This window comes from Pristis pectinata, chromosome 2, assembly GCF_009764475.1.
Source record: "Pristis pectinata isolate sPriPec2 chromosome 2, sPriPec2.1.pri, whole genome shotgun sequence".
Classification (NCBI taxonomy): Eukaryota; Metazoa; Chordata; class Chondrichthyes; order Rhinopristiformes; family Pristidae; genus Pristis; species Pristis pectinata.
This window is the reverse complement of record NC_067406.1, coordinates 8,834,579-8,857,799: the sequence shown is the minus strand read 5'-3', so window position 1 is coordinate 8,857,799 and position 23,221 is coordinate 8,834,579. Positions and strand designations below refer to the sequence as shown.

Sequence of the window (23,221 nt, the reverse complement as noted above, 5' to 3'; positions counted from 1 at the left end):
TTCATATAGTTTGCAAATATATCCAACATTCATCTCCAAATCATTAATATATATAACACACAGTAAGTATCCCAGCACTGATCTCTGTGGTACACCACTAGTCACAAGCTTCCATTCACAAGAACCAACCTTCCACCATCACCCTCTGCCTCCTATTACCAAGATAGTTCAGTATCCAACTTGCCAACTTGCATAATCCCATGGGTTCTAACCTCTAGGACCAGTCTGCGATGCACCACCTTGTCAAAGGCTTCACTGAAGTCCACATAGACAGCATAAACTGCACTGCGGTCAATGCATTCTGCTAGTTCTTCAAAAAAATTCAGCTTATATAAATAAGAAAAGATAAGCTATCTTTATTAGTCACATGTACGTCAAAACACACAGTGAAATGCCTCTTTTGCGTTGAGTGTTCTGGGGGCAGCCCGCAAGTGTCGCCGTGCTTACAGCGCCAACATTGCATGCCCGCAACTTCCTTACCTGTACGTCTTTGGAATATGGGAGGAAACCGGAGCACCCAGAGGAAACCTACACAGTCACGGGAAGAACGTACAAACTCCTCACAGGCAGCAGCTGGAAATGAACCTGGGTCACTGGCGCTGTAATAACGTTACGCTAACTGTTACATTACCGTGCCATAGAACATAGAAAAGTAGAGCACAGGACAGGCCCTTCGGCCCACCATGTCTGTGATAACCTTGATGCCAACCTTACTCCTAACCACTTCCTTTCCTATCAGATTCCATCATAGAACCAAAGAACCATAGAACAATACAGCACAATACAGGCCCTTCAGCCCACCATGTTGTGCTGCCCTTCAAGCCACACCTAAGACTATCTAACCCCTTCCTCCTACACATGCCTCTAACTTAAATTCCTCCATATGCTTATCTAACAATCTCTTGAACTTTGGACAAGTTTGTATCAGCCTCCACCACCACCCCAGGCAGCGCATTCCATGCACCAACCACTCTCTGGGTGAAAAACCTCCCTCTGACCTCACCCTTGAACTTCCCACCCAATACCTTAAAGCCATGTCCTCTTGTTTTGAGCATTGGCGCCCTGGGAAAGAGGCGCTGGCTGTCCACTCTATCAATTCCTCTCAATATCTTGTACACCTCTATCATGTCTCCCCTCATCCTCCTTCTCTCCAGTGAGAACAGCCCTCGCTCCTTTAGTCTCTCCTCATAATCCATACTCTCTAATCCAGGCAGCATCCTGGTAAATCTCTCCTGCACCCATTCCAATGCCTCCACATCCTTCCTATAATGAGGCGACCAGAACCGGACACAGTACTCTAAGTGTGGCCTAACCAGAGCTTTGTAAAGCTACATCATCACTTCGCGGCTCTTAAACTCGATCCCCCGATTTATGAAAACTAACATCCCATAAGCTTTCCTAACTACCCTATCCACCTGCAAGGCAACTTTCAGTGATTTGTGGATATGAACCCCCAGATCCCTCTGCTCCTCTACACTGCCCAGAATCCTGCCATTTACCTTGTACTCCACCTTGGAGTTTGTCCTTCCAAAGTGTACCACCTCACACTTCCCTGGATTGAACTCCATCTGCCACTTGTCAGCCCAGTTCTGCATCCTATCAATATCCCTCTGCAAGCTTCGACAGCCCTCCACACTATCCAGAACACTACCAATCTTTGTGTCATCTGCAAACTTGCTAACCCAGCCTTCCACCCCCTCATCTAAGTCATTAATAAATATCACAAAAAGTAGAGGTCCCAGAACCAATCCCTGCGGGACACCACTAGTCACAGCCCTCCAATCTGAATGCACTCCCTCCACCACAACCCTCTGCTTTCTACAGGCTAGCCAATTTTGAATCCACATGGCCAAGCTTCCCTGGATCCCTTGGCCTCTGACCTTCTGAAGAAGCCTACCATGAGGAACCTTGTCAAACACCTTACTAAAATCCATGTAGATCACATCCACTGCACTACCCTCATCAATCTTCCTGGTCACCTCCTCAAAGAACCCTATCAGGCTTGTGAGGCAAGATCTTCCCTTCACAAATCCATGCTGGCTGTCCCTAATCAGTCCATGTTTTTCCAAATGCTCATAGATCCTATCTCTTAGAATCCTTTCCAACAGCTTACCCGCCACAGATGTAAGGCTCACCGGTCTGTAATTCCCTGGACTATCCCTAATACCTTTTTTGAATAAGGAGACAACATTTGCCACCCTCCAATCCTCCGGTACCATCCCCGTTGACAACGAGGACTCAAAGATCCTAACCAACGGTTCAGCAATCTCCTCCATCACCTCACGAAGCAGCCTGTGGAATATTCCGTCAGGCCCCGGGGACTTATCTGTCCTAATATTTTCTAACAACTCCAACACATCCTCTCTCTTAATATCTACATACTCTAGAACATTACCCTCACCTACACTGTTCTCAGCATCATCAAGACCCCTCTCCTTGGTGAATACTGAAGAGAAGTATTCATTGAGAACCTCACCCACTTCCACAGCTTCCAGGCACATCCTCCCACCTTTGTCTTTAATCGGACCTACCTTTACCCTAGCCATCCTTCTGCTCTTTACGTATGAGAAAAAAGCCTTGGGATTCTCCTTAATCCTCCTCGCCAAAGCCTTTTCATGTCCCCTTCCCGCTCTCCTCACCCCTTTCTTAAGTTTCTTCCTTGTTACTCTATATTCCTCACGAGCCCTGTCCGATCCTTGCTGCTTACACCTTATGTATGCTGCCTTCTTCTTCCTAACTAGTTGTTCTACCTCTCTCATCACCCACGGTTCCTTCACCCTACCATTCCTTCTCTGCCTCACCGGGACAAATTTATCCCTAACATCCTGCAAAAGATCCCTGAACATCGACCACACCTCCATAGTATCATCTTCAGCCCTTTGTCACCTTCCACTTATCACCTCCCCCTCACCCAGATCCACTTATCAGAATCAGAATTAGGTTTAATATCACTGACTGATCTGATGTGAAATGTGTTGCTTTACGACAGCAGTATAGTGCAAAGACATTGAAGATATTATAAATTACAAAAATAAATACATAGTGCAAAAGAAAGGAATAATGAGGTAGTGTTCATGGACTCATGGACCGTTCAGAAATCTGATGGCGGAGGGGAAGAAGCTGTTTCGAAATCATCGTGTGTGGGTCGTCAGGCTTCTATACCTGCCAGCTCTTGCTCCAATCCTTCCCTCCACCTTTCTATACTGGCTACTTCCCTTCTATCTTTCAGTCCAGATGAAAGTCCTGGACCCGAAATGTCGACTGTCCACTGCCCTCCACAGATGCTGCCTGACCTGCTGAGTTCCTCCAGCACTTTGTGTATTGCTCCAGATTCCAGCATCTGCAGTCCCTCTTGTGTCTGCCAATCTAACTAATTCCATCTGCCTGCATATAATCTGTATCCCTCTATTCTCTGCCTGTTTATGTGTCTATTGAAATGCCTCTTAAACATTGCTCTCATATCTGCTTCCACCATCTCCCCTGGCAGTGAGTTCCAGGCACCTGCCACCCACTGTGTGAAAAAACTTGCCTCGCACGTCTCCCCTCTCACCTTAAAGATATGCCCTTTATTTGACATTTCTACCCTGGGAAAAAAATTCTGACTATCTACCCTACCTATGCCTCTCATAATTTTATAAACTTCTATCAGGTCTTCCCTCAGCCTCTGACACTCTAGAGAAAACAATCCAAGTTTATCCAACCTCTTCTTAGAACCAATCCAGGCAACATCCAGGTAACCTCTTCAGCATCCTCTGTGAAGCTTCCACATCCTTCCTGTCATGTGGCAACCAGAACTGCACACAAATGTGACCTAACCAACGTTTTATACAGCTGCAACATGACTTCCCAACTTTTATACTCATTGTCCCAACTGATGCCTTCTTTACCACCCTGTACAATTGTGTTGCAACTTTCAGGGAGCTGTGGACTTGCTCCCCAAGATCCCTCTGTACATCAATATTCCAGAGGGTTTTGCCATTAACTCCTGCATTTGACCTCCCAAAATGTAACACTTCACAATTGTCCAGATTAAACTCCACCTGTCATTTCTTCAGCCAAATTTCAAACTGATCGATATCCTGCTGTATCCTTTGAGACACCAGAATGCTGGAATCTGGAGCAACACACAAAGTGCTGGAGGAACTCAGCATGTCAGGCAGCATCTTTGGAGGGAAATAAACTGTTGACTTTTTGGGTCGAGACCCTTCATCAGTCCTGTTCAAACGTTGGCTGTTTATTTCTCTCCATAGATGCTGCTTGACCTGCTGAGTTCCATCCAGCATTTTGTGTGTGTTGCTCCAGACTCCAGCATCTGCAGAATCTCCTGTGTCTCCAGTTGAGTGGACTGGATGAAGGGTCTCGACCCGAAACATCCACAGTTCATTTCCCTCCATAGATGCTGCCTGACCCGCTGAGTTTCTCCAGCTTACTGTGCGTTGCCCCTTTGACAAACTTCCTCACTGTCCACAATGCCACCAAATTTCATGTTGTCTGAATTTTTCATCCAAACTTGGTCAGAAGATGTCCTCCAACAAAATCGTGCTGACTACCTTTGATCAATCCCTGCCTTTCCAAATGTAGTTTAGTATCATTTGCTGATACTTACAGTTTCCACTCAGTGTAAATGATCATCTGTGACCAGTTGAATGAAAAAAAGCAAGATCCCCGGTCTGTGGACTTTCTTCAACCAGATGCTCTTTCTGAGCTCTGAAGTCATTACATTAAGTTAGGAGCAAGAGTAGGCCACTCATCTCCTCGAGTATGTACCGGCATTCAGTACGTTCATGGCTGACATTCATCCCCAACTCCACATTCCCAAGCCCTTGTCCAGAAACCTATTAATCTCAGGCTTAACAACTAATCCTCCAGAACTCTCTGAGGTAGAGAATTCTAAAGATTCACCACTTTCTATCTCAGTCCCTGATCCTGAGACTGGATCCAATCTTGAGGTGTTTCTTTTCAGGTGCAATATTGATTTAAAACTTCAGTGAGAAAAAGAAGCAGTGCTGCCATTTTGTGCAGTTTTCTTAAATCATTTTTTTAACTTCAAGTATGAACTTTATTCACAATAGACTATAGGCACGGTAGTGTAGAGGTTAGCATAACACTATTACAGCGCCAGTGACCCAAGTTCAATTCCGGCCACTGTCTGTAAGGAGTTTGTATATTCTCCCCGTGTCTGCGTGGGTTTCCCCTGGGTGCTCCGGTTTCCTCCCACATTCCAAAGACGTACGGGTTAGGAAGTTGTGGGCATACTATGTTGGCACCAGAAGCATGGCGACACTTGTGGGCTGCCCTCAGAACACTCTACGCAAAAGATGCATTTCACTGTGTGTTTCAATGTACATGTGACTAATAAAAGATATCTTACATACAAAAAGAAAAAACTCTGCAAACACTTCTTAAGTTCTTAGTGTTAATTGGTCAATGCATTCAGTAGTGGTAACACTTTTTTTGAAAAAGCATTGCACCATTACCTCTCACGTGGCCCCCGGGGCGATACCCCTTTCAATATTTGATGTCTTTGAGCTTTGTGGCCTAATCAAGGGATTCGAGTTGAAAAAGGAGTTGATGAATTCTCTGCTCCCAAGTATTGTGAAGATTAGGCAACCCATTCCAGGACTCATCCCCTCCATGTCCAGTGGTGGAAGGAGCCCAGACTGTGGTCCTTCCCCACAGAGCCTTTGCATTGGCTGAACCCAACTTCAGTGCAGACTGTGTTTGGGCTTCCACTATCTACTGGGCTAGGCTGTATTCCAACCTCTCTGTGCCCCGCTGTTATAAGACTACTGAACAGTCTCCTAGTATGATGGGGATGGACTCCTGACCTCACCGTCTACCTCGTTGTGGCCTTGCACCATATTGTCTGCCTGCACTGCACTTTTTCTGTAGCTGTAACATTTTATTCTGCATTCTGTTATTGCCTTTCCCTTGTACCGCCTCTATGTACTGATGTGATGAAATGATCTGTATGGATGGCATGCAAAGCAAAGTTTTTCACTGTACCTCGGTACTTGTGACAATAAGGAACCAACTAACCAATTTACCCTGTTAAGTGAAGGTGACAGAAGATTTAACACATTCCCTCTCTGGATCACTGCATGAGGACAGATATTCAGCAAGTACCATTGCAACCATCCACCTATTACAGTGTGTCTCTCCCTTTAATTTACTAGCATCTGAGAGCCTACCCACAGCTAATAAATTACAAGCGGCCACTTAGACAGGGCAGCACCAGTTAAGTGATGGTGGCCGATGATATTTCGTACAGCACATGACACAAACTATAATTTTAGACATGAAAACCTTGTAGTTCAACAGCAAAATGAAAGTAAAGTTTATTGTCATATGCACAAGTACACGTATGCACAGGTGTAATGAAAATCTTACTTTCAGCAGCGTCACAGGCACAGAGCATTATATAAGGTGCATTCACAAGAGAAACATAAATTAAATATAAATTATTCACAATTTTTACAACAAAAAAATAAAGTCCATTTAGTACAAAGTGATGAATGTGGTCACAGTGTTGCTATACTCAGGTAGTGATTAGGGTTGTGCCGGTTGGTTCAAGAACCAAATGGTTGAAGGAGGGACTTCAGGCTTCTGTACCTCCAATGGGTTTGGAAGTTGTGGGCATGCTATGTTGGCACCGGAAGCGTGGTGAAACTTGTGGGCTGCCCCCAGCACACTCTACACAAAAGATGCATTTCACTGTGTGTTTTGATGTACATGTGACTAATAAAGATATCTTATCTTATCTTATCCTAAATTCTATACCAGATAGATTATGGCTGTAAACGCATCATAATCCATGTGGTAGCAAATGGACAAGATCAGCTTGCACCTGCCCCTCCATCTTATAACACACCTCTACTGATTCCATAGTGATTGGTCGGGCTTCAGACTCATCACTAATTAAATCACCAGCTCACCTCCTGTCATTCTTGGTTAACCCAACAGAGGTATTCAAATTTATGAAAGGATATATAGATGGATAGCTGGAAGCTTTTCCCCATGGTCTAGGTGTTTAAAATCAGAGGCTGTAGGTTTAGAGGAAGAGATAAGAAGTTCAGAGATGATCTGAAGGAGAATCTTTTCACCCAGAGGGTGGTTGAATTCTGGAGCATAGTGCCTGAGGGGGTGGTGGAGGCAGAGACTCTCACAACACTTAAGATGTATCTGGACAAATACTGAACTGCCAAGGCATAGAAGGCTACGGACCAAGTGCTGAAAATGGAATTAGTATTGATAGCTTCTTGGTGTTTGGCATGGATATTGTGGGCTGAAGGACCCCCTTCTCATAGAATCATTGAATCATAGAACAGTACAGCACAATATAGGTCCTTCAGCCCACAATGTTGTGCCGATCTTTCACCTAAGACTATCTAAGCCCTTCCTACCACATATCCCTCTTTTAAATTCCTCCATGTGCTTATCTAGCAATCTCTTGAATTTGACCAATGTACATGCCTCCACCACCGCCCCAAGCAGCGCATTCCACGCCCCCAACCACTCTCTGGGTAAAAAAACCTTCCTCTGATATCTCCCTTGAACTTCCCACCCATTACTTTAAAGCCATGCCCTCTTGTATTGAGCATTGGTGCCCTGGGAAAGAAGCGCTGGCTGTCCACTCTATCTATTCCTTCTGTGCAGGACAACTCTATGACACCCCTTACACTTCTCCCCTGTGATGTTCATCTATAGCACTGGACGCCTGTAAAATTCTACTCACTGCGAAGTTGAGTGGAAAAAGTGAATTGAGTTATTCTGCAAATTTCACTCAGATCCAATCAGATGTTCTATTAATATTTAGAGCTGATAACAAAAAATCAGTGAGGTATTTATGAAAAATAATAACACATAAATAAATTATAGGTCACAGCTGAACTGCTGGAGAATTAAATTAATATCTCTGCAGAACATAATAGAATTTGATGCTTCACTTATTTCATATTTATATAGTGTGACCTCAATGTGACACAGTGGTTTCCACGTAAATCAGCTCACTCCCTGAAAGTGGCTACACAGGTTGATTGGGTGGTAAAGAAGGCGTATGGCATGCTTGCCTTTATTAGTCGAGGCATTGAGTTCAAGAGTCAGGAAGTTATGCTGCAGCTTTATGAAACTTTAGTAAGGCCGCATCTGGAGTATTGCATTCAGTTCTGGTCATCCCACTATAGGAAGGAGGTGATACACAAAAAGTGCTGGAGGAACTCAGCAGGTCAGGCAGCATAAACACTTGACGTTTCGGGCCGAGACTCTTCATCGGGACTGGAAAGGAAGAGGGCAGAACCCAGGATAAGAAGGTGGGGGGAGAGGGAGGAGCACAGGCAGGCAGGGGACAGGTGAGTTCAGGTGATGGGGGAAGGTAGGTGGGGGGGGGGAGGGGGAGAAGATGTAATAAACCGAGAGGTGACAGGTAGAAGAGGGCTGAAGAAGAAGGAATCCGGTCGGAGAGGCCAGTGGACCGTGGAATAAAGGATGGGGGAGGGGAGGAGAGGAGATGGGCAGGTCATCAAGGTGGAGGAAGGGAGCCACAGGAATAAGGGAAGACAAAGGAAGGGGTGGGGTTACTGGAAGAGAAATCGATGTTGAGGCTATCAGGTTGGAGACTCCCAAGGCGGAATATGAGATCTGATCCTGGTGTCTAATGCAAGAGCCTTCAGTGGTGACTGGGAGTATCAATAGCAGTCTTCTTTCCTGTTTCTGTGCTGTACTGTTCCATGTACAATGCCCCTCAAAAGTTAGAAATTATTTTGCTACTACATTCCAGCTGATTAGATATAACTCTGAAAAGTCTTTACCTTAGCAAATCATACCTTGTATTTATTCATAGGAAAACGTAGAAATCAAACACTACAAGACTGACAAGCACTGAAGAGGCTGGTGGATTTAATTAGCAATCCCATTAAGACAAATTGCAACTAATACCTCAGCTGCATCTGGGTAGATTTGTGTAGACTTCATGTCTCAGTGCCACTTAGGTGACCAATTACAGGAATAAATATCATGGGCATGTCTGAAGGAGCTCATAGATGTTTAATTTAAATGTTAATTGGCCTCACTTATTACTGATTCACATTTGCAAATCCAGTTTCTGGCACTGGTGTGTGTTGTGTGGGATAACTACATGTTCATAAATGCCGTGCTGCCGCCTTGGAAGGGCTTATGTGCTGATGAAGCCCGCGAGGGTCTTTGGGGACAACTGCCGCAGCATTCCAGGGAGGGTGGGCTCCCTGTCGGAGAGCAGGCAATGAGCGACGCCCGACAGCGGGGAAGTGGGCTCCCGTGAACGGAGTGGCTGATGAGGAAAACCTTCGCTTTTCCTTGCTGGGTGGTGGGAGAACCAGTGGTGCCGACTTCCAATGAGAAATGCATTGGTTTTATTAACAGTGGGGTGACTCAATGATCCACATTAATACCGGTGACACAGTCAGGGAGCATAGAACATGCAGAGAATGGAGGGATTTGGAGCATGTGCAGGCAGAATGGATGAGTTTAGTAGGCTTTTAATTACCAGTTTAATGAGTTTGGCACAACATCGCGAGCCAAACTGTTCTGTGTTCTATGTTCTAGAACAGCACAGCACAGGAACAGACCCTTAGGCCCACCATGTCTGTGCTGAGCATGATTCCAAATTAAACTAATCCCTTCTTGACTGCACACGATCCATATCCTTCCATTCCCGATGTGCCCATGTAAAAGCCTCCTGAACGCCGCTACTGTATCTGCTTCCACTACCACCTCTGGCAGCACATTCAAGGCACTCTCTGTGTACAATAAAATTGCCACGGACATCCCCTTTCAACTTTGCCCCTCTCTCCTTAGATCTACACTCTCTAGTATTCAACATTTCTACCCTGGGAAAAAAGATTCAGACTGTCTACCCTATCGATGCTTCTCATAATCTTATAAACTTCTATCAGATCTTCACTCAGCCTCTGGCACTCCAGGTAAAACAACCCAAGTTTGTCCAACCTCTTCTTATAGAACATGCCCTCTAATCCAGGCAGCATCCTGGTGAACCTCTTCTGCACCCTCTCGAATGCCTCCACATCCTTCCTGTAAAGGGGTGACCAGAACTGCACGCAATACTCCAAGTGCGGCCAAACCAAACTTTTGTACAGCTTTTTGTCCAAATGTTAAAAGTGGGTGCACAACAGGGTATCCAAAATGTCTGCCTATTGGTGGAGTGTCAACATGCCCTGAGAAGAGTGATTGAAGCCCCACCAGGTACTCAAGCTGACATCCAACAGTGATGGTGGGTGGTGGAGAGGTGAGGGTGGAGGGGAGGGGGCGGTGTATGGATGGGAATGGTGCCACTTTGAATTATAAGATAATAAGAGAAGATATTTATTAGTCACATGTACATCAAAACACACAGTGAACTGCGTTTTTTTTTGCATTACTGAGAATGTGCTGGGGGCAGCCCGCAAGTGTCGCCATGCTTCTGGCGCCAACATAGCATGCCCACAGCTCCTAACCTGTACGTTTTTGGAATGTGGGAGGAAACCGGAGCACCCGAAGGAAATCCATGCAGACAGATGAGGAGGACATCAAACTCCTTACAGGCAGCGGCGGGAAATGAACCTGGGTCGCTGGCACTGTAATAGCATTATGCTAACCACTACACCACTGTGCTGCCCTTTTAGACAGGGGAGGCTGAGAAAGCTGGCGGAAGGACTTGTATTTCCCACAACCTCAGGAAAGTCCCAGAATGATTGCCCACCAGTGAAGTCCTTCATTGCAAGAAACAAAGCAACCAAAATCTATACAGTAAGCAGCAATGACCAGATTATTGTTTCATTGCTCGTGGCTAATGAGCAAATGTTGACCAGCCCCTATCTTCAAAGTGCCATGGGATTGTTTCCCTGTATCTGAGAGGGCAGATGGGGCAGCAGTTTAACATCTCACCCAAAAGACAGTGTAGCTCACCCTCAGCAGTGGTGTCAAGACAACAACCTTTCCCTCAATGTCAGCAAAATGCAGGAGCTGGTTGTTGACTTCAGGAAGCAGGGTGTACATGCCCCTGTCTGTATCAGTGGTGCTGAGGTGGAGATGGTTGAGAGCTTCAAGTTCCTTTGTGTAAATATCACCAACAATTTGTCCTGGTCCAGCAACGTGGATGCTAAAGGCAAAAAAAAACACACCAGCGCCTCTACTTCCTCAGAAAGCTAAGGAAATTTGGCATGTCCCCGATGACCCTCACCAATTTTTATAGATGCACCATAGAAAGCATCCTATCCAGATGCATCACGGCTTGGTATGACAACTGCTCTGCCCAACGCCGCAAGAAATAGCAGAGAGTTGTGAACGCAGCCCAGTCCATCACACAAACCAGCCGCCCTTCTATTGACTCTGTCTACAGTTCCCGCTGCCTCGGGAAAGAAATTAACATAATCAAGGGCCCTTCCCATGCCAATCACCCTCTATTCTTCCCTCTCACATCAGGAATAAGATACGAAAGCCTGAGTGTGTGAACCACCAGGCTCAAGGACAGTTTCTATCCTGCTGTTATGAGACTCTTGAACGGACCTATCATACGCCAAAAGATGAATTCTTGATCTACCTCATCGTGGCCCTTGCACTTTATCTGTCTACCTGCACTGCACTTTCTCTGTAACCATAACACCATATTCTACATTCTGTTTTCTTTTTATGACCTCGATGTACCTATATATGGAATGATCTGTCTGGATGGCATGCAAACAAAAGTTTTTCACTGTATCTTGGTACATGTGTCAATAATAAACCAATACCAATAGATTTCCTTGGGTGTCCAGTGTGGTCCCCATGATTGTCAACAGTTTGTTATCCATATTGCTGACTGTGCTAATTCTACATGGAACTAAAGAGGAGCTACAACTGGTGTGCTGATTATATGTGATATCCTCGTTATTACTGAAATTGTTCGAAAGCTTCTCTTCAATTCGCTCTCTCTGTTTTATTTTAGTTTGAGGATGAGATTATCAAAAATCTGGACCATGAAGTGGAAGGTGGTCGAGGAGATGAACAGTACAAGACCCTCTTTCAAAAGATGTGAGTTGATTATATTGTGTGTCCACAAGCTTCTAAGACAAGGAAGGTAATTCCTTGGGGGCCATTTATTTAGTCATTCCTAGGACATGGCTAGTTATGAATGGCAGCACCAATGAGTATTACCCTGAGACTGCATTGGCGGGCCTGCACTTAAGCACAGATCAGACCTCCTAAGGAGAAAGATCTAGGCCAGATGGGCTAAGGAGGCAGATCCAGAGCATGCAGAGTAAGGAGGCAGATTTCCTTCCCTGCAGGACATTTGTGAACCAGGAGCAACACACAAGCTGTTGGAGGAACTCAGCAGGTCAGACAACATGCATGGAGGGAAATGGACAGTCAACTCAATCCAGATGAAGGGTCTCGACCCAAAACGTCAACTGTCCAATTCCCTCCATAGGTGCTGCCTGACCCAGAGTGTTAGGTACCTGGACAGAGAGTGGTGGGTGTCTGGAACACGCTGACGGGGGTGGTGGTAGAAGCAGACATGATAGTGGCATTTAAGAGGCATTAGAGAGGCACATGAACATGAAAGAAATGGCGGTGCAGGGATCTTGCACAGGGAGATGGAATTAGTTTAATTTGGCATTATGGTCAGCACACTTGACCAGACAATCTACCTCGTCATGGCCTAGCACTTCATTGTCTGCCTGCACTATAACTGTAACACTTTATTCTGCATTCTGTTAATGCTTTTGTACTCTTAATGCACTGATATGATGAAATAACCAGGATGGATGGCATGCGAAACAAAGTTTTTCACTGTACTTTGGTACATGTGACAATAATAAACCAATTTCCCAATCTACATCGTGGGCCAAGGGACTTGTTCCTGTGTTGTACTGTTCTATGTTCTATGCAGTAATGAAGGAGTGCTATACTTCCTTCAGTGCTTCCATTATTAAAGGAGAACTACTCAATCCATGAGAAGAGATTGAGTAGATCAATTCTTTATTCTTCAGAGTTTAGAAGAATGAAAGCTGACATCATTTAAGCTTACAAAATTCTTTCAGGGCTCAACCAGAGCAGATGTGGGATCATGTTTCCCTTGGCTGAGGAGTGTGGAACTCAGGGTCACAGGCTCAAAATCTGGGACTGAAATGAGGAACATGGAACATTGAACAGTACAGCGCAGGAAAAGGCCCTACAGCCAATGATGTTATGCCAAACTAATTAAACAATAATTAAAAGCCTTCTAAACTAGTCCCCTCTGCCTACACCATCCATATCCCTCCATTCTCGGCACATTCATGTGCCTATCTAAGAGCCTCTTTAATGCCTCTATCGTATCTGCCTCCACCTGGCAGCGCATTCCAGGCACCCACCAGTCTCTGGTGTAAAAAAACTTGCCCCACACATCTCCTATAACATCCCCACCCCCCCACCACCATACCTTAAATGCATGCCCTCTAGTATTAGATATTTCGACCCTGGCAAAGAGATACTGGCTGTCTACTTTATCTATGCATCTCATAATTTTATAAACTTCTATCAGGTCTCCCCTCAGCCTCTGCCATTCCAGAGAAAACAACCCAAGTTTGTTCAACCTCTCCTCATAGCACCAGCCCTCTAATTCAGGCAGCATCCTGGTAAACCTCTTCTGCACCCTCTCCAAAGCCTCCACATCCTTCCTGTAATGTGGTGACCAGAACTGAATGCAATACTCCAGATGCTGCCTAACCAGAGTTTTGTAAAGCTGCAGCATAACTTCCAGACTCTTGAACTCAGTGCCTCAAGAGGAGATACTCGAGATTCACAAAGGGAGTGAATCTTTAGAATTCTTTACACTGGAGGGCAGGGGAGGCTCATTCTAGATCAAGATCAAAAGATTTCTGGCTATAAATGGAATCGAGGGATATGGGAATGGTGCAGGAAAATGGACATAGAGTGAGAAAGTTGTACAGCACAGAAACAGATCCTTCAGCCTACCCTGTCCATTCCGACCATTGTACCCACCTATACTAATCCATTTATCAGCAATCAGTCTGGAGGTGTTGAGGTGGGAGATCAGTCGTATTGTTGAGTGGCAGAGTATGTTCGAGTGACTGAACAGCCTACTGTTTCTCATATTATTTACCTCACTTCATGAGGTACTTCTCCAAGTGTAAAGTGCTGTAGAACATCCTGAGGTTGTGAAAAATAGATGGGGGCCACGTTTCCCCTGGCTGACAAATGTAGAACAAGTGGTCGTAGAGTCAAATTCTGGGACTGAAATGAGGAGATTTTCGATAGATTGGGTGAATGCACACAATCTTTTTCCCAGGGAATCAGAATCAGATTTATTATCACTGATATATGACATGAATTTTGTTGTCTTGCATCAGCAGTAGAGTGCAAAGACATGGAGATATATAAATTACAAAAATAAATAAATAGTGCAAAAGAGGAATAATGAGGCAGTGTTCATGGATCATTCACAAATCTGATGGCGGAGGGGAAGAAGCTGTTCCTGAATCATTGAGGTGGAGAGCATTCTGACTGGTTGCATCACCAGCTGGTATGGAGGCTCCAATATGCAGGATCAAAAGAGGCTGCAGAGTTGTAGACTCAGCCAGCTCCATCAGGGGAAGAACCCTCCCCACCAACGAGGACATTTTCAAGAGGCGGTGCCTCAAGAAGGCAGCAATCCATTATTAAGGACCCTCACCATCTGGGACATGCCCTCTTCACATTACTACCATCAGGGAGGAGGTACAGGAACCTGACAACTCACACTCAATGATGTGTCCACCGTACATCCATAGAAATTTGGAAGAGTCTTTAGTGGCAAACCAAACCTCCACAATCTCCTAATGATGTGGAGCTGCTGACGTGCCTTCTTCGTGATTGCATCAATGCGTTGGGCCCAGGATCGGTCCTCTTAGATGTTGACACCCATGAACTTGAAGCTGCTCACCCTTTCTACCTCTCACCCCTCAATGAGGACTGGTGTGCGTTCTCCCAACTTGCCCTTGCTGAAGTCCACAATCAGTTCCTTGGTCTTGCTGATGTTGAGTGTGATGTTGATTTTGCGACACCACTCAACCAGCCGATCTACCTCACTCTTGTATGCCTCGTCGTCGCCATCTGAGGTTCTGCCAACAACAGTGGTGTCATCGGCAAACGTACAGATGGTGCTTAAGCTGTGCTTAGTCATACAGTCATGAATGTAGACAGAGTAGAGCAGTGGTCTAAGCACGCATCCTTGAAGTGTGCCTGTGTTGATAGTCAGCGAGGAGGAGATGTTAGAAGGTGAAGGGGGAAAGATTTAAAAGGGACCTGAGGGACAAATTTGTCCCGCAGAGGGTCATGCGTATATGGAACGAGCTGCCAGAGGAAATGGCTGAGGCAGGTACAATAACAGCATTTAAAAGACATTTGGACAGGTACATGGACAGGAAAGGTTGAGAGGTTTATAGGTCAAATGCAGGCAAATGGGGCAAGCTTAGATGGGTATCTTGGTCAGTCCTTACTGTATTACTCTATGACTCTAAATATCCTTCTTTTGTAAAATAATATAAATCAGTGGGAGACACAAGAAACTCTGCAGATGCTAGAATCTGGAGCAATACACAAAAAAAGTGCTGGAGGAACTCAGCGTGTCCGGCAGAATCTATGGAGGGGGAGGAGCACACGCAGGCAGGGCATAGGCGAGTTCAGGTGATAGGTGAGTCCAGGTGAGGGGGGAAGGTAGGTGGGGGAAGGTGTAAGAAGCTGAGAGGCAAAGGGCTGAAGAAGAAGGAATCCGGTAGGAGAGGGCCATGGACCGTGGAATAAAGGATGGGGGAGGGGAGGAGAGAGATGGGCAGGTCCCATCTCTGACGTGAGTCTGGTTACAAACTGTATCAACATGTCCAAACTGAAGCAGAGCCTTCAGTCTACATGGGAGGCAGCACCACTGCTGTTAAGAAAACAGCCCTAACAATGGTTCTATCCCCTTATTAATGTTATTTTGACAGGCATGTATAAATAATGATTAAAAAGTTTCCACTGGAGGGAGAATTTTTAATTGGGTGCCTCTGCTGCTGTAAAGTGCATTTTTTATTTTAAAAGGGAATTAACCTTTACATTAATTTCCATGGGCTTGCAGAAAATGTAATAGAGCTTGTCGTTATTTAATTTCACTGCGGAACTTCATTTCAGCTGAATATCATGAAGGGAAGTTTTATGTTGGAACAGGAGGCCACTCAGCCCGTCGAGTCTATACTGCTTCTCATTACTGAGAAATGTAAGAAGCTGCAGAGAATAGTGGACTCTGCCCAATTCATCACGGGTACATCCCTCCCCACCATCGGTAATATCGACAGAAGGTGCTGCCTCAAGAAGGCAGCATCCATCATCAAAAATCCCCACCATCCGGGCCATGCCATCTTCTCGCAGCTACCATCGGGCAAGAGGTACAGAAACCTGAGGTCCCGCACCACCAGGTTCAAGAACAGCTACTTCCCTTCAATCATTCTGTTCTTTAACCAACTGACACAACCCTAAATCACTACAGTTTAGCAACACCATGACAACTTTGATCACCTTGCACCAAAATGGACTTTGTTTTGTTTTGGCCTAATTGTGTTCTTTCTTGTAAAAATTGTGCATAATTTATGTTTAATTTGCATTTTTCTTATGAATTCTTCTTATCTGATGCTATGTGCCTGTGATGCTGCTGCAAGTAAGTTTTTCATTGCACCTGCGCATACATGTACTTGTGCATAAGATAAGATATCTTTATTCGTCACACGTACATCGAAACACACAGTGAAATACATCTTTTTCTGTAGCGTTACAGGGGCAGCCCGCAAGTGTCACCATCATAGCATGTAACAATAAACTTTACTTTGACTTTGACTTTGATCCCTGATGAAGGGACTGTTAGATAAGGTGGCTAAGAAAGCAGATATGAAACTTTTCTTTTATTAGCTCTTGTATGCTAAGAGCAGGGAGGTCACAGTACATAGAATCAGGAGCAAGATGAGGTTAATCACTCTTTCTCAAGCCTGCTTCACCATTCGACAAGGTCCTGATCCAACCTTGGACTCACTACTACTTTGCCACTTTTTCCCTATACTCAGCTCAGCACTTCACAAAAATCGGCTTCCCCTCCATGGACTCTGTCTACACTTCTCGCTGCCTCGGTAAAGCAGCCAGCATAATCAAAGACCCCTCCCACCCCGGCCATTTTCAGAAATCAGAATCAGAATAGGGATCAGGTTTACGATCATTGATAAATGTCATGGAATTTGTTGTTTTGCAACAGCGGTACAGTGCAAGACATAAAAATTGCTATAAGTTACAAAAATAAATAAGTAGTCCAAAAGAGGAATGACGAGGCAGTGTTCATAGGTTCATGAACCATTCAGAAGTCTGATGGTGGAGGGGAAGAAGCTGTTCCTGAATCGTTGAGTGTGGGTCTTCAGGCTCCTGTACCTCCTCCCTGATGGTAGTAGCGTGAAGAAGGCATGTCCCAGGTAGTGAGGGTCCTTAATGATGGATTCTCTCTTCTTCCCTCTCCCATTGGGCAAAAGATACAAAAGCCTGAAAGCACGTACCACCAGGCTCAAGGACAGCTTCTATCCCACTGTTATAAGACTATTGAATGGACCCTTAGTATGATAAGATGGATTCTTGACCTCACAATCTACCTCATCATGGCCCTTGTAACTTATTGTCTGCCTGCACTGCACTTTCTCTGTAACTGTAACACTTTATTCTGCTTTCTGTTATCGTTTTTCCCTTGTACTACCTCAATGCTCTGATCTATAGGGATGGCATACAAAACAAAGTTCTTCACTGTACCTTGGTACATGTAACAATAATAAACCAATTTACTAATTTACTTTCGACTTCCCTATAGTTCAAGTATCTATCAGTCTTCAACTTCAATATTTTCTATGCCTCCAACTCCCACAGCCCTCTGGGCTTGAAAATTCCAAAGGCTCACAACCCTCGGAGAGAGGAAATGATTCCAGATATCTCCTTAAATGGCCATCCTTTATTCCGAGACTCTGCCCCCTTATTCTATATGGCCCCACTAGACGCAACATCCTCTCAGTATCCACCCTATTAATCCCCCTCAGAATTTTAAGTGTCAGTCATATTACTTCTCATTTGCCTCCGCTCCCATTAAATGTAGGCACAAGTTGCTCCTTATTCACCAACTCTTTCATCCCATGAATCAAAGTAGTGAACTTTCTTGGCACCATCTCCAATGTAGTCAATCCCTCCCTTAAACAGGGGACGTGGAAACTATCTGCTGTACTCCTGGTGTGCTCTGACTAGCAGATATTCCATAGTCCTTGCTACAAAGGTCGACATTCCATTTGCCTTACTTGTTGTACCTGCATGGCAACTCTGTTGTGTTTCATGCACAAGGGCACCCAGATGCTTTTGCAGAACGGTGTAAAACACTAAATTCCACACCTGTCCCTACACCACCTCCCTCACCATCATTCAGGGCCCTCGACAGTCCTTCCAAGTGAGGCACTGCTTCACCTGTGAGTCCAAGGGTGTCATTTATTGCACTCGGTGCTCCCTCCTGTACATCGGTGAGACCCAATGCAGATTAGCTGACCACTTCGTCGAGCACCTTCGCTCCGTCTGCCGCAAAAGCAAGGCTCTCCCAGTAGCCAGCCACTTCATTTCCACGTCCCACTCCCATACCAACATCCATGGGTTCCTCTACTGCCACGTTGAGGCCAGACGTAGGTTGGAGGAACAACACCTCATAATCCATCTTGGTAGCCTCCAACCTGACAGCCTCAACATCGATTTCTCTAACTTCTGGTAACCCCACCCCTCTTCTCTCTTCCCCTTTTTTTAACCTGCTTCCCCCCACCCCTCCTTTGTCTTCCCTCATTCCTGTGGTCCCCTCACCTCTTCTCTTTCCCCTTCCCCCGCCATCATGACCTGCCCATCTATTCCCCACCTCCTTCCCTTTATTCCATGATCCACTGCCGTCTCCTACCAGATTCCTTCTTCTTCAGCCCTTTCCCTCTTCTACCTATCACCCCTCGGCTTCTTACATCTACCCCTCCTCCACCCACCTACCTTCCCCCCTCACCTGGACTCACCTATCACCTGAACTCACCTGTCCCCTGCCAGCCTGTGCTCCTCCCCCTCCCCCCACCTTCTTATTCTGGCTTCTGCCCTCTTCCTTTCCAGTCCCAATGAAGGGTCTCGACCCGAAACGTCGACTGTTTATTTCCTTCCATAGATGCTGCCTGACCTGCTGAGTTCCTCCAGTGTTTTGTGTGTGTTGCTCCAGGTTGCAGCATCTGCAGAATCTCCTGTGTCTGTGTAAAACATTAATTAGACCATAGTTAGAGCACTGTGCACAGTTCTGGTCACCATGGATGCGATTGCATAGCGACTGTGCAGAGGAGATTCACAGACCTGACTCAGTAAACAGGAAAACCTATTTAGCTTAAAACCTCCCTGACATTAGGACATTAGGACTCCCTGGAAGGACAAACTCCAAGGCAGAGTACAAAGTTAATGGCAGGATTCTTGGTAATGGGGAGGAGCAGAGGGATCTGGGGGTTCATATCCACAGATCCCTGAAAGTTGCCTCACAGGTGGATAGGGTAGTTAAGAAAGCTTATGGGGCATTAGCTTTCATAAGTCGAGGGATCGAGTTTAAGAGCCACGAGGTAATGATGCAGCTCTACAAAACTCTGGTTAGACCACACTTAGAGTACTGTGTCCAGTTCTGTTGGCCTCATTATAGGAAGGATGTGGAAGCGTTGGAAAGGATGCAGAGGAGATTTACCAGGATGCTGCCTGGTTTAGAGAGTATGCATTATGAGGAGAGTCTAAGGGAGCTAGGGCTTTACTCTTTGGAGAGAAGGAGGATGACAGGAGACATGATAGAGGTGTACAAAATATTAAGAGGAATAGATAGAGTGGACAGCCAGTGCCTCTTTCCCAGGGCACCAATGCTCAAGACAAGAGGGCATGGCTTTAAAGTAATGGGTGGGAAGTTCAAGGGTGATATCAGAGGGGGGTTTTTTCACCCAGAGAGTGGTTGGTGCATGGAATGCGCTGCCTGAGGCGGTGGTGGAGGCAGGTACTTTGGTCAAATTCAAGAGATTACTAGATAAGCAAATGAAGGAATTTAAAATAGAGGGATATGTGGAAGGAAGGGGTTAGATAGTCTTAGGTGAGGTGTAAATGTCGGCACAATATTGTGGGCCGAAGGGTCTGTATTGTGCTGTACTGTTCTATGTTCTATGTCTATTAACTTGGAGATAGAGATTTTTGCCATGCAATGGAAGACTTCAGGATCCGAGCAGACAGTTTAAGAATAAAGGGATATCCCTTTAAAACTGAGATGAGGAGTGGAAACAGATACAACTGTGGCATTTAAGAAGCTTTTAGACAGACACATGAATATACAGAGAATGGAGGGATGTGGATCATGTACAGGCAGAAGAGATTTAGTTTAATTTGGCATCGTGTTCAGCACAGACATCATGGATGAAGGGCCTGTTTCTGTGCTGTACTGTCCTATGCTCTAGGTTTTAGGTGTTCTGGAGATTATGGATCTCTGGCCCAGGTATTGACAGGCAACCCCACTTCAGAAAGCAGTAAGGAGCAAAGTGAAAGAATCTCAGAATGCCAGAAGACCAGATGAGAGCAGGAACTCTGAGGGTGACCTACATCGACATTCCACTGGGGGAAAAAAATGTTTTGCTTAAACTTTGGCCAAGGGAAATGGAATGGATTGCTTGAGGAACTAACTAATAGGTGAGAAAGGAGCTTAAAACAGACCACAAAAGGACCAGGAGGGATGTAAGTTATGAAGAATGAGAGCTGGAGGGGGTTATTGTAGATCTTAGAACACTACAGCACAGTACAGGCCCTTCGGCCCACAATGTTGTGCAGACATTTTATCCTGCTCTAAGATCTATCTAACCCTTCCCTCCCACATAGCCCTCCATTTCTCTAACATTCATGTGTCTATCTGAGTGTCTCTTAAATGTCCCTAATGTATCTGCCCCCACAACCTCTGCCGGCAGTGCGTTCCACTATAGTTTGGCTTTTCTGGCATCTTCTGTTTTTTGCTTTGGATAAAAGTTATCCTGACTCACTGTGGCCTGCACTGATGTATTGGATTTCTGTCTCCTTCCTCTCTTTAGTTGCAAATTCTTGTATTTCTTCAAGCTGGTTGAGTAACAGCAGTTCTGCTGATGTTTTGTTTTACATTTCAGCTTCCTGCTGCCATGGTTATTAGCATGTTTGTGTGATGAGTGATTGATAACTCATGCAAAACCCTGGTACCATGCTTAGTTTCCTTGAAGCAATATATTGCCCAGCAGTTAAATTTGCTTATTGTGAGCTTAATGATTCAAAGTCACCTAACACCATTGTTTAAGAATGATAAGGAATAAGAGCAAGAGAAGACCATACAACCCTTTAAGCATACACTGCCATTCAGTGAGAAGGAGGAAGTTGGATCCCTAGCCCTCCTTCCCACCTGATCTCTAGATTCTTTATTCTCTCTGTTCAAAGTCAAAGTCGAGATGTATGCACAAGTGCAATGAAAAGCTTACTTGCAGCAGCAGCACAGGTACATAGCATCAGGTACACAACATTCACAAGAAAAACATAAATTAAACAAATTATACAGAATTTTTACAGGAAAGGACACAATTAGACCAAAAAATAAATTCCATTGTAGTGCAAAGTGGTTAAAGTGGTCATAGTGTTGCTAAACTGAAGTAGTGATTTGGGTTGTGCTGGTCGGTTCAGGAGCTGAGTGGTTGAAGGGAAGCAACTGTTGTTGAACCTGGTGGTGTGGGACTTCAGGCTTCTGTAGCTGCGAGAAGATGGCACGGCCCGGATGGTGGGGATCTTTGATGATGGATGTTGCCTTCTTGAGGCAGCGCCTCATATAGATACCACCGACGGTGGGGAGGGATGTGCCCGTGATGTATTGGGCTGAGTTCACTATGCTCTGCAGCTTCTCAATCCTGAATAAACTCAATGACTGAGCCGCTGCAACCCTTTGGAGTAGACAACTCCCAATTTTCATCACCGAGTAAAGAAATTTCTGCACAACTCAGTCACAAAGACCAATCTTGTATCCTTGGACCTTGCCCCATGAGCACCATAGACTCCTGAATCAAATAACTTTGGTAATAGATACTTAATACTCAATAGATAGGCATTTTAAGTCATCTCTTATACTATTCTTTAACAAACAAGTAAAACGTAGAGAGAAGTAAGAAACTGTTCTCCTTAGAGCAGAGAACTTGCAAACATATTGTTTGGATTACAGTGTGGAGGAACAGAGGGATCTTGGGATCCACGTCCACAGATCCCTCAAGGTTGCCGCACAGGATGATAGGGTTGTTAAGAAGGTAAATGGTGTGTTGGCCTTCATTAGTTGGGGTATTGAGTTCAAGAGCTGCAAGGTAATGTTGCAGCTCTATAGCACTCTGGTCAGACCACACTTGGAGTATTGTGTTCAGTTCTGGTTGCCTCATTAAAGGAAGGATGTGGAAGCTTTAAAGAGGGTGCAGACAATTCCTTTCCTCCCACAGGTGCTGCTCGACCTGCTGAGTTCCTCCAGCAAATTGTTTGTTGCTTTGCATCTATTACTCAGTTCTACAAAGGGAGGTCAGCATCAGAATCAGGTTTATTATCACTTACTTATATGTCCTGAAATGTGTTGTTTTGCGGCAGCAGTACAGTGCAGAGACGTAACATTACTATAAATTACAAAATAAATAAATAATGCAAAAAAAGGAATAACGAAGCAGTGTTCATGAATCGTTCAAAAATCTGATGGCGGAGGGGTTGAAGCTGTTCCTGAATCATTGAGTGTGGGTCTTCAGGCTCCTGTACTTCCTCCCCGATGGTAGTAACAAGAAGGGGGCATGTCCTGGATGGTGCGGGTCCTTAGTGGTACACCACTTCTTGAAAATGTCCTCAATGGTGGGGAGGGTTGTGCCCGTGATAGAACTGGCTGAGTTTACAACCCTCTGTACCATAGAACCATAGAACCATAGAACCATACAGCACAAAACAGGCCCTTTGGCCCACCATGTTGTGCCGTCCATCAAACCACCCTCACACTACCTAACCCCTTCCTCCCGCATATCCTCCCATCCCACACTCCTCCATATGCCTATCCAACAAGCTCTTGAACCTGTCCAATGTATCTGCCTCCACCACCACCCCAGGCAGTGCATTCCATGCACCAACC

General features: G+C 45.2%; 1 protein-coding gene across 1 annotated transcript in view; it reads left to right on the top strand.

The window, feature by feature from the left end:
* The window catches only part of LOC127580080 (dedicator of cytokinesis protein 2-like), a 1,107,748-nt gene that overhangs the window by 913,699 nt on the left and 170,828 nt on the right, over positions 1 to 23,221 (top strand). The window contains 1 exon segment of the mRNA XM_052033289.1: positions 11,957 to 12,042. Coding sequence (XP_051889249.1) covers positions 11,957 to 12,042 — 86 coding nt within the window.